The sequence below is a fragment of the Pungitius pungitius genome, chromosome 12, assembly GCF_949316345.1.
Source record: "Pungitius pungitius chromosome 12, fPunPun2.1, whole genome shotgun sequence".
NCBI lineage: Eukaryota > Metazoa > Chordata > Actinopteri > Perciformes > Gasterosteidae > Pungitius > Pungitius pungitius.
In genome coordinates this window covers 8,859,125-8,877,151 of record NC_084911.1, presented here as the reverse complement: position 1 = coordinate 8,877,151, position 18,027 = coordinate 8,859,125, and the positions used below count along the sequence as shown (strand labels likewise).

The 18,027-nt window shown below is 38.5% G+C and overlaps 1 protein-coding gene and 1 long non-coding RNA gene across 5 annotated transcripts; one reads left to right on the top strand and one right to left on the bottom strand.

Moving 5' to 3' along the window:
• Positions 1–59: 59 nt before the first annotated feature.
• LOC119220109 (nuclear GTPase SLIP-GC-like) lies at positions 60–16,243 on the bottom strand. Of its 4 annotated transcripts, none has more exons than XM_062565851.1 (24): positions 16,113–16,243; positions 15,589–15,703; positions 14,868–14,966; positions 13,622–13,703; positions 13,222–13,328; positions 13,042–13,074; positions 12,901–12,934; positions 12,636–12,728; positions 9,533–9,623; positions 8,994–9,210; positions 8,638–8,859; positions 5,566–5,772; positions 5,270–5,445; positions 4,417–4,510; positions 4,244–4,331; positions 4,034–4,155; positions 3,657–3,833; positions 3,402–3,574; positions 3,102–3,225; positions 2,831–2,939; positions 2,584–2,717; positions 1,846–1,927; positions 1,681–1,758; positions 60–1,602 (listed from the first exon to the last, which is right to left on the bottom strand). In XM_062565851.1, exons 4-23 carry the CDS (start codon positions 13,692–13,694, stop codon positions 1,685–1,687), a joined length of 2,430 nt encoding a protein of 809 aa, XP_062421835.1. In that variant the 5' UTR covers positions 13,695–13,703; positions 14,868–14,966; positions 15,589–15,703; positions 16,113–16,243; the 3' UTR covers positions 60–1,602; positions 1,681–1,684. The 4 variants fall into 4 exon arrangements, with proteins under 4 accessions (XP_062421835.1, XP_062421838.1, XP_062421836.1 ...); XM_062565854.1 differs by having other exon boundaries at positions 3,672–3,833; XM_062565852.1 differs by having other exon boundaries at positions 14,868–14,960.
• A 671-nt stretch (positions 16,244–16,914) lies between these two features.
• LOC134133028 (uncharacterized) lies at positions 16,915–17,666 on the top strand. The gene is made up of 4 exons (XR_009957160.1): positions 16,915–17,030; positions 17,110–17,226; positions 17,445–17,521; positions 17,641–17,666. It is a non-coding gene; the product is annotated as an uncharacterized LOC134133028 (long non-coding RNA).
• Positions 17,667–18,027: the final 361 nt, after the last annotated feature.

Below are 18,027 nucleotides of genomic sequence, written 5' to 3'. Positions count from 1 at the left end.
TAACATTGGTGTTATATTTCTTTACACAGTGGTGCACTTTTAAATAATGTAATGTAGGCTCCTACAACATGGAAAAGCACATCAAAATACTGACTAAAACTAAATTATTGAGTCAATTCGGTCAAATGCATATCAAGTTATCTGTACATTTTCTCTTGTTGTCCACTGTCATGTTTAAGATTGGATTCTAAAGAAAAGAATATTTGTGTGAATACGCACTGTGATATACAGACACAATTTCTGCGTCATTAGTAATCAATGTTTTGATGTTTGATAACACATAAATCGTCATGTTTTTGGTTGGTTTGTGTGTTACTAAATCCATTGTAACCATCGTGGATTTAAGCCTGCAAGTGCTCCCTGTGTGACAAACCACCCTAGAAGCTTTTAAAACAACATTCCATTCAAAGACTTTTATTCACAAGGTTGCATGTTTATCAGGATACATACTGCAATGACATAAAGAACATACAAAGTTTGCAAAGTCATGCAACTATTTTGGTAAACTTTGCCTTGTTTGACCAAGGCTGGTTTCATCCAGAAAGGCATATTCAGGTTAGACACACCCAGCAAAAACATGCTGTACCTCAGGAACAAATGCAAAAATAATGTAAAACATGGAAGTATGCAAAGCAACAGCAAATTTGTATTCAAATCGTTTGACCTAGTTGCTTGTTTCTCTTCAACAATGCTGTTTGCGTGTTGAAATTAAAAGTACAGCAGCTTACTCACCAATGTACAAGGTTCAATGTACGAATACAAACCACATGTCAAAGCTTTATTCTTTGCAAAGAATGTTTAGTGGTCGTACAGACTGCAGGCACTCTGCACAAGAAAGAAAGTAGAAAATAACAGTTGTTTTGTCTATTCAACAGATACAAAATAGGAGATTTAAACCGTTCCTTCACAATTCACTTTCCAAAGTCGGCATGAAAAAACTGAAGAGGAAAATAGCAGAGGAAGAAACAAAGACATCCATTGAAAGGAATCAAATGCAGACAGGATGCCTATTTGCATCTCATAAAGGAGTGAAAGTAAGAGTGGGACTCTACGTTCTATTCCACCAGCATGAGCCTAATGATCCTTTTAAAAACATGAATAACCAAGAAGCCCATGTGACACTTTGAAAGTGGACTTTATTAGAGAGTTTACTGTGCAAAATACTATCAATGCAGATTTAGAATGTAGATTAAGACAAAACAATTATTCACTAAACAATGAGAAACTAGATGGGCGTGTTGGTTGATAAAAAAATCATCTAGTTCCCTAACTTTTTATAGATGAATTAACAAATTAAAAAAACATTTTGCAGTAATTAAGATTTATCTTTAAAAAAGACCCCCCCCCCAACACACACACACAACCCCACACACATTTTATGTCTCTATCTAAACTTTAATCATTTAAATTAAAATGCCCCACAAATAAAGTCTCAAATTGCTATGAATGTCTTTTACCACAAGCTAAGTCAAAGTAAACATCAATGGGAATTGTAATAAGTAAATAAATAAATGGTTGAGACCAAATCCAGAGGCCTCACGTCTCCAAGGGTTACGGCTCTTCAGCTGCTCATCAGCTGTTCAGCAGCTTGGTGGACTGGCACTAGTGATGAAAAGCAATGTTAGAGGTATTCACAACATCAATCCAGAGTCATTATGTAGATATTTTAACAGCTTTTACCAAACTACTGGTCATCTTCTGCACTTCCATTCAGTTGTTCATGGTGGTTCTTCACCATACCAAGCTCCACTGTAACATCTAAAAAAACATAATATTAACATCAAGTTTACTAATCACACAATTGGACATTTAGAGATTCTCATGTTTTTATTTTGTTGCCTTTACCTGGGATTGAGTCACCGTCTGTCTTGAGCGACAGGTCGATTGATTCCTGCATTGTCACTTTCAGGTCCTTCAGGATGTCGTTCTAAATTAGCATAAATATCTTCATCACTCACAGATTATATGTATTTCAGACACTAACAACTGAATAATGTAAAGGGTGAAATGTGGCGTGCTCCGCTTTAGTGCAAAAGCACTATTAAAAAATGTGCATATTGTACCTAATTATTTACTGAATACTATTAAAGCAATAAGGTACGAGAGGCTGTACTTTATTGTCCAATAATGTAACAGTTCGAGGGTGAAGTTAGGCCTGTATATTGAAGATAAAGTACTGCCTCAAGTACCTTATTGCTTTTATAACATGGTTACCAGCGAAATTATAAATGGTAAGTAAATAGCTGCCTTTTAGCACAAAATAAATGTAGACACCAAACGTTTTGTATCACATTTCATTAATCTAGAGGAAAAATAGTCCCCGTACGTGCATGTAAACAGCATTGGATCCCGCACCATCTCATTAAATCACATCGCTCATGATGTCCACCTTAATTGTCCGGTTGCAAAAAACTCGCATTGCCTCAAAAGGATCCTTTGTGGGATTTCCCACAATCTACCCGTGTTTTAAATGTACATACGCACACACATATTGATGAATACCAAGAATCGTAAATAAAGACAAGTATCGAAACAAGTTTAAAATGTCCTCATTGTTTGATGTATCATTAAAATGTTACAAACCATCAAGTCTCTCAGCTGGTCCAACATGACCTTTTTAGCCTTCTTGAACATTTTGTGTTTTGAATCTTGAACGTGCTTCCTCATTGTTTCCCTCATGTTATTCAGCGAGTTTTTTCCAGTAATTTCTTTTGAATCTACAATAAAAAAAGAAAACGCTTGTCAATTAAATAAAATTATAATTACATTTTGATGAATAATGTGCATGTTGTCAGTGTCATGTTGTAAATGTTCTGATCTTTTATTGTACCATCATAGCATTTCTGCATTGATTCCTCAACTGTTGTCATCAGACTGCTGTAGATCATTTTCTTACGTTCACGGATGACTTTGATGAGTTTCTTCTTCATCTTATCTTCCTGAGAGAGAATATTAAAGATTCACACATTTTGAATCCAATCAAGATAATCTAAAAGTGAGGCTCCTCTTGTGTCTCCTCTCTTCTCAGCCTTCTACTTGGGCCTTTCTGACCTGCACTAACAGCTACACAATGGACTACTGGTACACTTCTCTTCCTTTACCTCTGCATTGAGGAATTCCAGTTGAAGTTTGACATCTTCGTACTCTGGCTTCATTTTCATCCTCTTTGTGCCAAGTGAAAATGAATTGATTTTTCCGTTGAATGGTCCACAATTGACTTCATTTCTGAAACATGTTAAAAAGTTGAAATGTTTCATGAACAGCATTGACAAGTTTGCATTTCAAAAGTAATATAAATGTATTATATCACATAACTGCATAATGTATGAACTGTTGTTCCAGGGATAGTTTGTACAACCAGCCTGCACAGGGTTTTATGTCTTTGTTAAGTTATTTCTTACGGGAAGGTCTCCTTGAATTTCTCATCGATGCTCTCAGTCAGGTATGAAGATAACTTCATGTTGAGGTTTATTTGTTTCCTCTTTTTTTGATTTTTTGCTGTTTCTGCTTTGTAGATGCCGTTGTGCTTAACTAAAAACCTCAGTGTCATATGGAAACCACTTCCTGACTTTTTCTGAAACAAAACAGTAAAAATATATAAGTAATATATAAGTTACAATGATGTATTTATAAATATGTAGTCATCATTTATGTACTTTAGGATTTATCACCGACTCCAGGTCTTTTTCACAGGAACTTTCAGATTTCTCAACTCCGTCATTGAGGCACTTTTTAAAATCCCCGTATGTTTCTACCATTTGATTCCTGACTTTTTCAAGTTCATCTTTCATCTTTTTTTCAAGGTCTGTGCAAACAGCTTTCTTTATCTCAGCCTGTAATAAACAAAAACACTTTCAGCATTTAAAGCAACGTAACCATAATGTTATTTTACTTTGAGCGAGACCTCCCTTAAATTACTTTGGTTCAAAAGCAAAACAATTTGGGAAGAAACATGTTGTGTTTTTATGTTTTCTCAATGTATTCTGTTAATATGAACGGTGATTAAAATCAAAGATGAGATGTGATCACTTACTCCTCCTCCAAGGCTGGCCCCTTGAATCAGAGAGAGGATCCCGTGGGCTCCGGACACGTAGTTCAACGTCTCTTTGTGACAGTCATTGAACTCCTGCAGGAACTCCTGAAGTTTGGGTATTTCTGTAAAGAAAGTGTCAGTTTGAATTTGCATTAGTTTGGTTAGAATAAAGTAAATCAAATTGCGCTCATACATGTAGACTTCACCTACCAGTTTCTTCTTGATTTAGATATTTCTGATTTAGAAACTCTAGGGAGCTCACTGTGAAGACTTTGAAACTTTCCTCACTGAAGTGTTTCTGTAAAGAAAACATTCTGGTTTTAAGTTTAACTTGCAGCTGTAGACAATTTGTGATAAACTTTCTTTCATACTACAATACTCACCTTAACCTCCTTTAGTTGGTTAAATTCTTGTTTCACTTTGGCCTTGGCTTGTTGGTTTCTTTTTAAGATGAAATCACGAATACCAGCTTCTGAACTAAATGAGAATGTTCCCATTAATTTCCACCTCAAATAGTTTTTGAAGTACTGAAACCTTAAATTTTCTTTATTTTCCGCATTCAAAATAAAAGTCTAAAAGATCTCTATTCAACCTGTAGCTGTAACTCTCCACCATTCCACTGTGCATCACTTAATTTTACATTTCTTTGATCTCAATGAAATGTTTTCTGGAAAAAATCAGGTTAGTTGTTAATAATTGTGGTGGCGGGGGGGGTTTCGGCTCGGCTGCAGGGGGGAAGAGAGGGGGAGTGGCTCTGGGAACGAGGTCGGGTGGAGGCAATGAGCCTCAGCTGGGGGAAATAATTACTAATTATGTCCCCATATATGACCCAGTGAGGCGGCGAGCAAGGCTGGTCGAGCAAGCGTGAAGCACAAGCATCTTGCAACCAATTAATAAAATATATTGGACCTGCATTCTCTGTTTGCCTTCTTCATGAGCCCCTTACACCCACAGTGCTACAATAATAAACACAAAGTTACATAATACTATTTCAAATTGGTTAGTTGCGTTGACTGTAGAAGACATTATTGATTTCCAGAGGCATTTCCTTGAAAGAATTAGCATTAAAAATGAAAATGTAGAAAATCATTTTCACGCTGATGGACTTGGATTTCTAATATTGGTCATATAGATGTATAAGAATTATTATTGAGACTGTTTCATAACCACTTACAAATTTCTCCTAATAACTTAAACGTACATGTATATGTACTTTTGGCATCTTAAAACACTTACGTGTCTTTTGCATCTGAATGACAATCAGACTTGGTGCAGATGAAGTGAATCTCATTACACTGGCCACCATTTCCCATGTAGCTGCAGGCATCTTTCAGGATGTCCCAGGCTTCTTTGTCTGATGCAGCTCGATTGATGTCAGTCACGATCCAGATAGTGGAACAACTTCCAATGATCTGAACAGATACAACAGCGAGATCAGTATGATGGTTATCAGCTCTTTGCAATAATACAAAGTCACAGTTTGCAGACAGCACAGTAACACACAATAAAAAGCATTGCATGTGAAAAATTACCGTTTTCCACATCTTGTCTCTGCTCTTGTTAGTGTCCCCATTTCCAGGAAGATCCACCAGTGTGACATGCTTCAGAAGATCAGCATCTGGCACCTTGATGGTCACACACTTCACTAGCGGCCAATACCACCTCCCCGTGCCTTGATCTTCTGGGTCATCTGGTTTGGTTCTTGTGTATCTGATTAAATATTCAAACAGATCTTCGTCCTGCAATAAATAGTAAAATGAGATCAAGGCAAGGTCAGTCGATTTCACTCAAAACCACATGTGAGGATTGGTATAGTTGCTTCTTGTTGTTTTCGTCTTTCCTCCTCCCCATCCCTGTTTCCCCTTGCAGGCGCACCTGCACTCAATCGTAATCACGCCCACTATATAGTCCTGGTCCGCTCAACAAGCCGGTGCCAGATTATTCCGTCAAGCTTCCATAGAGCTTGAACCACCCTGTGCCTCTTTGCTCGGCTGCAATCCTCGCCTCTCTGTGGATCCTCCAGCCAGCCTGCACCCTATGTCTAATGGCAAAGTGAAGCTTTCTGAACCAGTGAAGCTTTCCGAACCAGTGAAGCTTTCCAGCCAATTGTACTGGAAAAGGTTCATTCATTCAATGCATTGCAAACTCTATGATGATCTCTGCTGTTGAAAACTTGTAGTGCATGTTTCCAATAGCCTACGAGTATATTTTGGCCCAGTCTGTGGGTTGAACATAATTGTTAATAATAAAAGTTGAACCAATAAATCATCTAATAAATACATGGATTCCTATATATGAATACAACTATTGATTTTCAGGTTTGAATTGTGTCCTTGTTTGTGTATTTCAATTCTCTGTACATTGGGAACAAACACTACGTGTCTTTTGTGATCATACTAGCAGAAGAATTGATAGCTTATATATAATTTAAAATACCAGCAAGTGCTTCCTACTGCATGTGCACTTCATGGCAGTCATAGGGACTGATGTGAATTGTTTGAATCCGGAATGTGGGAAGTGATTTACAGAAGAAAGGTCAGTGGGGCAGTGATAGTACAGGTTTGTTATGACAAGATATTGAGGTGCTTGTGAACACATGGGATGGGGCATGAAATTATTGATTTTTATTGAGATATAAACATTCATAATTAATTAATAATTAGTAATTATTATTTACACAATACAACCTTGCCTTCCTATCGCCAACCTTGTTAGAGGAAATCAAATTGAAGTGCTCCCACATCTCAGAGCAACCTCTTTGCCACAGGTTCCATTGTAATTTTGCTCTCTGCTACTCTCAACAACGCTGACTTTGACTGTATCAGACAGACAAGCCTGAACTCTGTTTCGCACCCATTTGAATCAAATCGAAGCAGTCACGTGGCTGTGCGCCGGAACGAAGCTTCGGACGTCACTGATCACGTGATCAGCAGCGAACGAACCAAGCACCAATACATTTGCTTCGCCTTGCACTGGTTCATATTTCGACACAAGCTTCGAAGCAGGAGGGTCGGAGGTAACAACACTACTGCACCCTGCCGCTCCAGCTGGCACCTGCCTACACAGTCAATAAACTCACCTTTGTTCACTACCTGCTCCTCCGGGTCAGCTTTGGGGTCCGAACACCACCACAAACACTAACACTAGACTCAAACAAGTAGCATTTTTCTAACAGAACCAAAAGCAACCTTTGGGTGAAAATGTTACAGGTCCCAGGAATGGGACCACAGCAGCAAAGTTGAATGACTAACCTGTAGGCTTTTTGCTTCTGTTTCAGTTGTCTATTTTTGTTGAGTCTTTGACAATAAAGTATCCTCACTATGGTTCAAACCTTATTTATCTCTATTGTTCTACCTTTGCTAAGGCTATTGTTACGTGCCAGCAGGGCCAGACAGGCCTGCAGAGCTTTCTCCTGTGGTGTTCTGCCCTCCCACTTGCAGGTGCTTCCAGGACCTGGTGTTAATGGAGGTGATTGGAGTCCACCTTTGTGGAGTTTGCCAGCTGCTGAGTGGCTCACAATGGTTCAATCCAGCCAATCGCTGTTGTGGGCTGCCCTCAAAAGAGGCGCATTCTGGGCTCTCGAGAGGGTGGGCTGTATCACTTGTGATTACGCCTGTGAATGGTAGACACATTGCCAGAACTACTGATTTGTTTTTGTGGTAAGGAGATAGAGGGCATTGGTAAGTCTGGGGTACCCTGTACACTTTTGCACGTAGGGCTTTTTGTCATGTCTAGAAACACTAGGGTTAGTGGTTGGTGCCTTTCCCTATATGTTTTGTGAACGGTGGTTTTTAGAGATCTGTCAGCCTTTTGTTTGTTTTGTTTTCAGAAGAACGAGTTAGTTAGGCCTTGTTTTGGTTTGTTCATTTTGATTATTTGGCACAACTATACTGTCCCTACCTCCACTAAATTTGTGTCAGTTGTCTGAGAATAAAACTGTTGATTTCGAACAGCACTTTGACGGTTTTAAACTGGTTGTTGTTTAGTTATTGTTCCACATTGTGGACGTAACGGCTACCATTTGCTGTATATTTGTGTTATGCCTGTACACCACTAGGCACGATGGGAAAGGCCGTAACATAGTTTCAGCGCTATCCTTGTAAGACAACGCTCAGGTCAAAATAACCGCCTTACCACGGAATGGCCGCTAGCTTACCTGTTAATGCTAAACTCATAGCTTGAGTCTGTTGCAAATTACATACTATGTATTTATTGTAGAAATGTAGAAATGTAGAATGTAGAAAATGTAGAAATTCCATCACAAACCCTTGTCATATCAGAGTTTTAACCATATTGGGTATTGGCCGTTTACATGAGCACCAACCTGTAGGACGGATACATTTGAGCAGCAGAAACGACACCAGGCATTCAGTTCGACATTCTGCGCAGTGAGCGGGAATCACGCCCCAAAACAACTGCTCTCGTGCCACTAGTTCCTCCACCCATGAAAGATACATTTTAGGCCACTCTTTAAGTCAAATTACTGTTAAACTTGACTTACCTGAAAGGGCCAGGGATTATTTATAATAAACATCAATAACATTTCACCCCCTCAGACACAACAGAAGGCTTTTTATGAAGTGATACAGAATTTTTAGTCTTACTTCATCGGCTGTCAAAATCTTCTTTCTCAGTTCCTCCTCGGAAAGGAGAAATTCTGGGATCTCTCTGAAATATTTGCCATCCATGAGGTCATCAGGAGATTTTTCTTTCCAGTCTTCTCCATACAGCGCTGACAGCTTTTCAACAATGTCTCCGTGTTCTGTGTCATCTTCCTCATTTTCCAGACCAAAATGTTTTGAGAACCACAACTCATCTCTCCACTCCTAAATAAAATGGAGAAAAAAAACATTATTTTTGTTAAATAAAATGGCCTGCTGTGTAATCAAGAATTGTATTTATAAAGCCACAACACACATTTTTAAATAGCTTTAAGTAACAACATTAAGCCCATTTTTACCTCTTTTGTAATAAACTCAATGATTGCTTCGTACTTTGAGTTCTGCATGTTAGCCTCCACTTTAATAGAGACTGACGTACATGCACTGACGCTTCCAGAGGGCAAGAAGTTCTTCAATCCAATGACGGCATTTATCAAATAGCTCTTTCCAGCTCCGGTTTTGCCAAAGACGCCGACCACCTCCCTCTTGTCCGTCTCTAAATCACAGATTTTCTTCCTGTTGTAGTGTGGGTTGTTTTGTTTGTTTAAAAATCAATTTGTAATGATCAGACGTAGATCCATCTATGAACTGGGCTCCACAGCATATTGTACCTTCTTCAGTAGAATTACTGTTATCTGTCAATGTTTGGTAAATTAAGACTTTTTTTTCCACAGAAAACTAGGATTACCGCCATCACGACTGAATCACTCAGACAAAAGTCAAGTTATAGTTTACATTAATTTTTTCCAAAATCTCATTACTTCCTAATTTTAACCTGATAGATTTTCCCGGACAACATATTGATATGAAAAATTGTAAGGAAAAACGTAATTCTTACCTCAGGAAGATGTTCAAGTTGTTGCCGCGGTGAGGTATTCGCTGTAGGACACGTCCCATTATATCTTTCACATCAGCCTGTATAATTTCTTCTGTCGGAGTGAATATAAAGAACTATTCAGAAGGAACTGAACCAGTGAGTTGAGTAAGCGGTAATGCACAATGAGGGAAGAAGCTAAAGTGTGAGTTAAACTTTCTCGGCCAGGTCCATTTAGGAAGCTCCAGAGTGTATCATCAGGAATCAGGAAACGTTTATTGCCATTATATGTTAGACATACATGGAATTTGACTTGGTGGTTGGTGCATGACGGAAGACACTACAATAATGGATAACAGACAACGTAGTGCAGCTAAGATAAAAATAATATAAAAATATAATAAAATATATGCTATGGGTTACTACGCTAAAGCTATGGGTTAGTAAGTTGAGAAATAAAGATAAAATTAAAAAAACAACGAGCAGCATTGGACGGGTCCTCGCTATTCCTTGCACGTCGGGGCACTGGCCAGTTGGTTACAAATGCAGCCGAAGAACCCTGCGGCGGTCGGACGAAGCTTTCGCAAGTCAATGGTCGCTGTGTGGAGCAACACCAGGAATGTCGCTTTTTAAACTTTATCTTTGACATTATCATGGTCTTAGGCCTTTTATGTGAACATATAACCAGGAGCTTCTGATGTACCATTAAAAATTAAAGCCTCTTAGAATACCATAGATGAGCCACTTTCCTTCAATATCTCAATCACCAGACTACATTTGGTCATTTTCAGATTATGTTTAAAATAAAGCAATCACTACTGTCATGACCATTCCACTTCAGGTTGATAGTTCACATCCCCAAGGTGACACTCATGGATAACCAGGACATTCTGATGTTCCATCCCAAAATAAAAGCCTATCAAAATACCATACATGACCCAACTTCCTTCGAAATCTTTTAAAAGATGTTTTTTTTCAATTGCGCCTTACGCACAAAGTTTAATATTTCTTTCGGCAAAATGCAACTTTTAGAGGCCAAGGTCTCAAGGGCACACTGCGTGGATTTGAAAAGAATCAGGTTTAATCCCTGGGAGGAGTTCGGTCTTTTACAACTAAGAAAAATGATGATTATATGAAAATATGCCAAAAAGGCACATCTTTAATGATTAAATGCAGCGCCCCCTAATCTTAAACAATGATGACAAAATTAGGGTGTGTTCAGGGGTTCAATGTTTACACATCCCTCAATTTTGGTGAGGGCAGGCCAAGCCATTTGGAAGTTATAAATCTTGCCAGATTAAGCCACACCCCTTGCAAAGTTCATTAACCGTAATATCTTCTTAAAACCATAAGAGAGGTTAGAAATGATCATATGGATGTTTAAAAGGTGAGAAGTTCATGCTATATGAGAAATATGGAGCAGATTAGATAAAGTATGGTTGAGTTAAAATGACTTCAACGTTCGTGGCGGATGGTGTTTTTTTGAAAATGCTCCCTACACACATAGTTTGGAAATTCCTCCGGAAAAATGCAATTTTTAGAGCCTAAGGTCTCAGGATCACACCGCGCGATTTTGAAAAGAATGGGGTTTAATCCTTGGGAGGAGTTGCGTCTTTTACAACTGTAAGAAATCATGAAAAAAGGCCAAAAACAGGCCAAAAAGGCAGATTTTCAACCATTAAACAACACACCCCCTATTCTTCAAAAATTATGAAAATATTAGTATGTGTTTAGGGCTTCAATGTTCACACATGCTATAATTTTAGTTAAGGCAGGCCAGGTCATTTGGAAGTAAAAAATCTGACAGATTAAGCCACACCCCTTGCGAAGTTAATTAGCCCATATATCATCAAAACAATGAGTTATCAGCACCATTCTGATATATCAAGGGCACATTGACCAAATAATGATCCACTGACGGTTTCGTGACAATCAAACTCAGCGTTGAGGAGAAATTGCCAAAAATGCAATCGTTGTTTCCTCTACGACTAGTCGTAGCGAGGACCCTAATAATAATTCATTGAAATACAATAGGTTCCTCTACGACTAGTCGTAGCGAGGACCCTAATAATAATTCCTTGAAATACAATAGGTTCCTCTACGACTAGTCTTAGCGAGGACCCTAATAATAATTCATTGAAATACAATAGGTTCCTCTACGACTAGTCGTAGCGAGGACCCTAATAATAATTCCTTGAAATACAATAGGTTCCTCTACGACTAGTCGTAGCGAGGACCCTAATAATAATTCCTTGAAATACAATAGGTTCCTCTACGACTAGTCGTAGCGAGGACCCTAATAATAATTCATTGAAATACAATAGGTTCCTCTACGACTAGTCGTAGCGAGGACCCTAATAATAATTCCTTGAAATACAATAGGTTCCTCTACGACTAGTCGTAGCGAGGACCCTAATAATAATTCCTTGAAATACAATAGGTTCCTCTACGACTAGTCGTAGCGAGGACCCTAATAATAATTCATTGAAATACAATAGGTTCCTCTACGACTAGTCGTAGCGAGGACCCTAATAATAATTCATTGAAATACAATAGGTTCCTCTACGACTAGTCGTAGCGAGGACCCTAATAATAATTCCTTGAAATACAATAGGTTCCTCTACGACTAGTCGTAGCGAGGACCCTAATAATGATTCCTTGAAATACAATAGGTTCCTCTACGACTAGTCGTAGCGAGGACCCTAATAATAATTCCTTGAAATACAATAGGTTCCTCTACGATTAGTCGTAGCGAGGACCCTAATAATAATTCCTTGAAATACAATAGGTTCCTCTACGACTAGTCGTAGCGAGGACCCTAATAATAATTCCTTGAAATACAATAGGTTCCTCTACGATTAGTCGTAGCGAGGACCCTAATAATAATTCCTTGAAATACAATAGATTCCTCTACGACTAGTCGTAGCGAGAACCCTAATTACACACTTACTTTGAAGCATAGCATAGCGTTGCTATGTATACCTGCATGTGTGTCTTGACTGATTAGGGTTGTTTGGTGAGATTACATAGGGGAGTATTTGTTAGTCAGTAAAAATGTTATTACGTAGAAATGTTAACCCCTTTGGTAAATTGGAGGTTGTCATTGTTTGCAGAGTATTATGAATACCTGAGTAGGATCCCGGTCCTTTGGCAAGGTGTCGTTTCTTAGTCCGTGGTTGCTGTTCATTGGACTCGCCCTGGAGGTCAGACTTTCTTTTTCCTTATTGGAGATTTTTGGTTCGGTGGGAGGAAAAAAAACAAATAATAATACGTTTTTTGAATCTGCCTCTCACAATATTAAGACACGTTCTCTAGAGAGTTGCTGAGTCGAAGCAAGATGTTGAAAACTTCAACTAACACGAAATGTAATTAATAAAAAAATTGCATCTCACCTTCATTACTTGTTCCACTGGTGGACAGAATGACCTGAACATGGACATTTGTGTTTTAATACCGTACTAAGTGGTCATGTAAAAGTTTGAGCAGAAATGATGACGTAAATATTCATAATAAATTCCTATTTTTCAACTTACTTGAGATGTATCTGGTTTTTCTGTGTTTTGTTCCTTTTAAATCCACAATAGTAAATAAATGTTAAAATGTAAGTACATTTTATTATTATATGCATTGCTATTATTATTAATGATTTATTACTATCACTTATGTGTCATGAATATTGTGCTTCTAAATGATTTTAGAGTACAGAACATTACCTTTAACAACTTCATCTTGAATTTTGCCTGTGGTCCTAGTTTTGGGATCAATTTGGAAATTTGTTGATCATCCAGAAGGTAAAAACTTTCCCTGTCAACTTCTTCTTCTGCAATTAAAGATTTGAAAATGTAATCTCAGTAATCTCAGACAAAAATAAATTACAAGATAAAGGCTACTTGGCTTAATTAATGTGTCCCTTTTCTAGAAATGCATACTATAAACACTTGGTATTAAAATGTTTATCTAGAAATGCATGCATTTATAATGAATTCAAGTGCTTATATAGTAAATAAACATATTTAATATCATGTGTTTTATAATAAACACACACTTAAGCAATAAGGTATGAGAGGCTGTCTGAACATTGTGCCCTAAAAAAGAGGCATAGTAATACTTTACCTTTAAATGTTTCTATCCACTTGCGGAGACCCCATTCAGTTAATTTATCACAAACAAAATCATCCATGACCATGAAAGGAAACTGTAAGTTAAGCATACAGTCACATTTCAAATCAACCACTGCAATTTTAGAGAATCACAGTTTACTGACATATAAAATAATGAATAATATTACTGCTATTGGCAATCTCAAAGATTTATCCATTGAAAATATTCAGGTAAAGAGTTGGAAGGTAAATCAAGATGATGAAGACATCTCAAAGCTGATTGAACAAAAATTTTGCCAATAAGTGACAAGTGTGCTAGTATGGCGGGGTTGTGAACCCAGCTGGCTCCTCCCCAAACAAGCAGCCAAATTGTGGCATCACTTAAAAAGCACCTGCTGTCATGGTTTCGTTCCCTTGTGGTTCCGTCCTCTGGAGGTATTTTTGTTTGCATGTTGTGGTGTTGATCAAAGTTTGTTGGCTTAATTTGGTTTGCTTAAGTTATATGTTGGACCTAAGCTCTGAAGTCTCTCCTGATTGCAGGTTTCATATCTCATTTGTGAACTAATGTATTTTATGTATAAGCAAAATATTCACATGGTTGTCCTGTTTTGTAAACTGATTACCGGTAATTCCAATACTTTCTTTGCCTCTTGCTAAAGGCAACAGAGTACATCATTATTTGGATTTCAGCTTTTACAGATTTAAAGTCAGGAAAGTATGACAGTGTCCTTTTCTACTCAGGAGCTGCTACAGGAAGAGCCCAGAGGAGAGAGTGGGGGCGCTCAGACAGCCTGAAGAAGCAGCACTCTCTAGGTTAACTTCCCCTTCTTCTTCCCCAAAGCCCCCCTTACAGAGGTATGATTTGAGGTTTGTTAACAGTTCAAACGTTTAAAATATAATTTAAAAAAAAATGCTTGTTGGACCAAAAAGGAAAAGTATCCTCACTTTTGTCTGAGTTTGTTTTAATAACCAAACAATAGATTGATTAAAAGAGAAAATGGTCAGCAGATTAATGAGTAATGAAATTGATAATACATTCGCTTTAGTCCAAACAAATAACTTCATCATCTTCCTTTTCTTCTTTCCTTTCAATACTATAGTGTGGACAGATACAGAGAGAGTTGCCATCACCATACGCTACTCTTTGGTAATATTTCATGTTAAAAATCAAGATCTGTCAACAAATGTCGTTGTTTGTTATTCACGGTGAAGATCTTACAGCTTTCAGACGGTCAACAAGAGTCACCCACAACGTTTACCTGTAGCGAGAAGATTAAAGATGCAGATCAGTGCCGCTCCTCCAGCTTTGTCAAACTCCAGCGGGCGTAAAACTACTTTTGTTCTGCAAAGTGCTGCGACTCCACCCAAGAAACGAAACGTAAATCACATGATGTGTTGTTGCAACAGAAATACAAGAACAACATGATAAAGGCATGAACAGGTTTGACAGGGTTCATATGAGGAACTAAAACTCCCACTCTACCCAAGAAACAAAACCTAAAAGATGTCTTGTATTTTTTTGTGAAACTCCTCCCATGATGCATTCACCCTCAGGAATTTTTTTGAACACCTCCCTAAAAGTGAATGACGGTTTGATAAAGTGGGACAAGACTAATAGTCTGGAAACTACAGTTTTATCATAGAAAACAACTAAATAAAAAACAGTTAAATATAATATCTTGCTCCGAATAACAGCAGCAGAAGTAAAGCATTCCCTGAAGAACTGTAGTGGATTTACAAAGTAACTTAAAAAGGAAAGAATGTCCCCCTAAAATACTACCAAAAGTAATAACTTAAATTGACTTACTTACATATAGTTACATATTAAAATTGTTGAGAAAATTCTAATAATAGTTAAATAATGTATATCTGTTAGTGTGAAACTTAGTCTTAGTAGTTCTATATAACTCTTAGTAACTTCCTGTTCCAAGCATATCAAGTGATGGAGATTTTGTGTGAAATATAAATCAAAAGACATACAAAAAATAATGATATGTACTGGTTTAGTTTCTCTCCTCTGATGTTATAGATATTTCAGACTCCTTTTACAGTCTCTGTCTCCTCTTTGCGCTGAAAGAGATCACATGGTTTGTTGCTGCAACAGAAAGACACGAACAATATCAGGAAATTGGAGCAACTTATTCTCTACCACCACCAGTGTCTGGACTCCCAAAGGGGGGGATATAGCTCGGCTCAGCATCCCGGCCCCTGTTCTATCCTTTGGCAGGATGGAGTCCAAGCCCCAAAACACATTGCAATATCAATATTTATGCATGTTATAATAAAGCAGTGTTTGAACTTCAAAAAGTTACTCCGGATTGAATTATTACTTCTATATGAACAACACTTCCGTCACCGTTTAAACAAGATCAACTGGAGAAAGAGCTCAATGTGAATTCAGCGTGTGTATGGAGGCTCAAAATAGAAACGGTCAAACAATTACATTTCGAGTATATTTCTTTCTCCAGGTTTTCCCAGTCCTGTAAGTTCTGGTCTGTCCTCACCTTCGTTCCAGCCTCCCGTTTTTCTGTGGAGTCCAACATGGGCAGGTAGCAAACCTCGAGCGAGGCTAAGTCTGGTAGGTATGCAAAAGTAGACAAATATATAAAAATGTCATGTCTAATTTGCAAACTACCTGAAAAACAGGTTGTACATGGTTCATGTAGCGACATGTATTCAAACAAAACAGTCGCTGAGAGGCCACGGTATGGGTGTAGCGGATTGTGACGCGCTGTAGCAAAGAAAATGTCCGCTCCGATCCGATGATGCGTTTTGACAGGTTTATTGAAATACTAGTTCAACATAATCCGGTATGCATAACATGCTCAAAGTAAAAGAAAAATCACACGGTAGCAATATCAGCGTAGCAGCGTAACAAACAACAGCGCTCAACAAAAATGCGGCGTCCCCGTCACTCACCCTCTCTCTCTTTCCCCGCTACATCCGTCTGTGCCTGCTATTATAATCAGTTAAAAAGTTACCGCCCCCAATTACGGTGATATGCAATTAACAAAAACAACAGAATATAACAACCCAAGTGTCCCAAAATATAAACCATTAAACTATTCCACTTTAACATTTTATATTAGTCAGAGCGTATATAATAATCACCTTCGTGGCTCCTACACTTCAAATGAGGTTGCATGGTTGTTCACACACCATCTGAGTCATCACTTGGACACAGTACAGGTACCACTTAACCATGCTCACTTAATACTGTGTTGAAGTCTGTGTAACCGTGTAAGAGAAAAGACAAAATAGAATTGTGTATTAACTTATTATGTTATCATTATCATGTTAGTGACGGTATGTGTGCTTAGGATACACAGGAGTTCATCCGTTCATTCCAGACAGAAGCTCCACAGAAGAGAGGCCTCTGCTCAGCACAAGATCGCTCCCTGCAGGAGAGAGTCAGAGCCCAGGTCTGCATGTGTACTTACTGTCTATAGACAGCAGAGGGCCATCTTACTTTGTGTTTATTTGTGCGTCTTTGTCCCTCAGTTACGTGCGGCCCTGTATGACATCCATGATATCTTCTTTGAAATGCCTCTCTGGGATCGATTAGCATTGCTGCAGCAGGACAGGGAGCTACGAGCTGAGAGGAAGCTGCGAGACATGGTAACCTGTCAACCAATCAATCACATACCAATATTTGAACAGAACAACCTTTTAGTACAGATATCTTTTCCCCATGAACTTTCAAATTAACTTGAGCATTCGTCTGGATCCTTTTAGTGATGTTCAGACAGCTATAAATCCAGACAGTCATGTTCCTCGTCTTGTACTGTGAGTGGCAGCGATTTTTGACAAACTATGATCTTCACTGACTATCTCAGAAGCAGAAAGCCAAGAGCCCCAAGGAGAGAGTGGTTCTGTCTGCTGCCACACAGAGGTCTCTGGACAGGAAAAAGAGGTAAGAGTGTAAAGAGGAACACAGCCTTACATTGTAGATGCAATCTGGTTTTCAATGTGAATGTTTTTGGTGATGAGATCCAGGGATCAGCAGTGTTTTATATGTGATTGGTACTCCAGGCTCAGTGAATCCCCGTCCACCGCTAGACAGACGGTCTGTGTTTCATGTCCCAGTGGATTAGTTCTCTAAATGCATCCTATCTTCCTTCCTAGAGTGCTGAAGCCTAGTCAAGGCCAAAATTCTGCTGTCCCGGGCCATCTGAACCACTAGGGGTGAGATGAGTACCACCATACCCGCAAAGTGCCTTAACTGCTATCAAAACTGCCATATGTAAATTATGTGGAGATACGTGACTCCACCTCACCACACTGCTCTGAAAGTGTTGGAATGCTTTATGGCAACATTACACTTTTACTTTTTGACTGATGAAGAAACACTTGGAAATGTGCGTTATTTGGAAGAAAGTCGGGGTGTGACTGACTTTAGCCCACTAATTACATTAACCC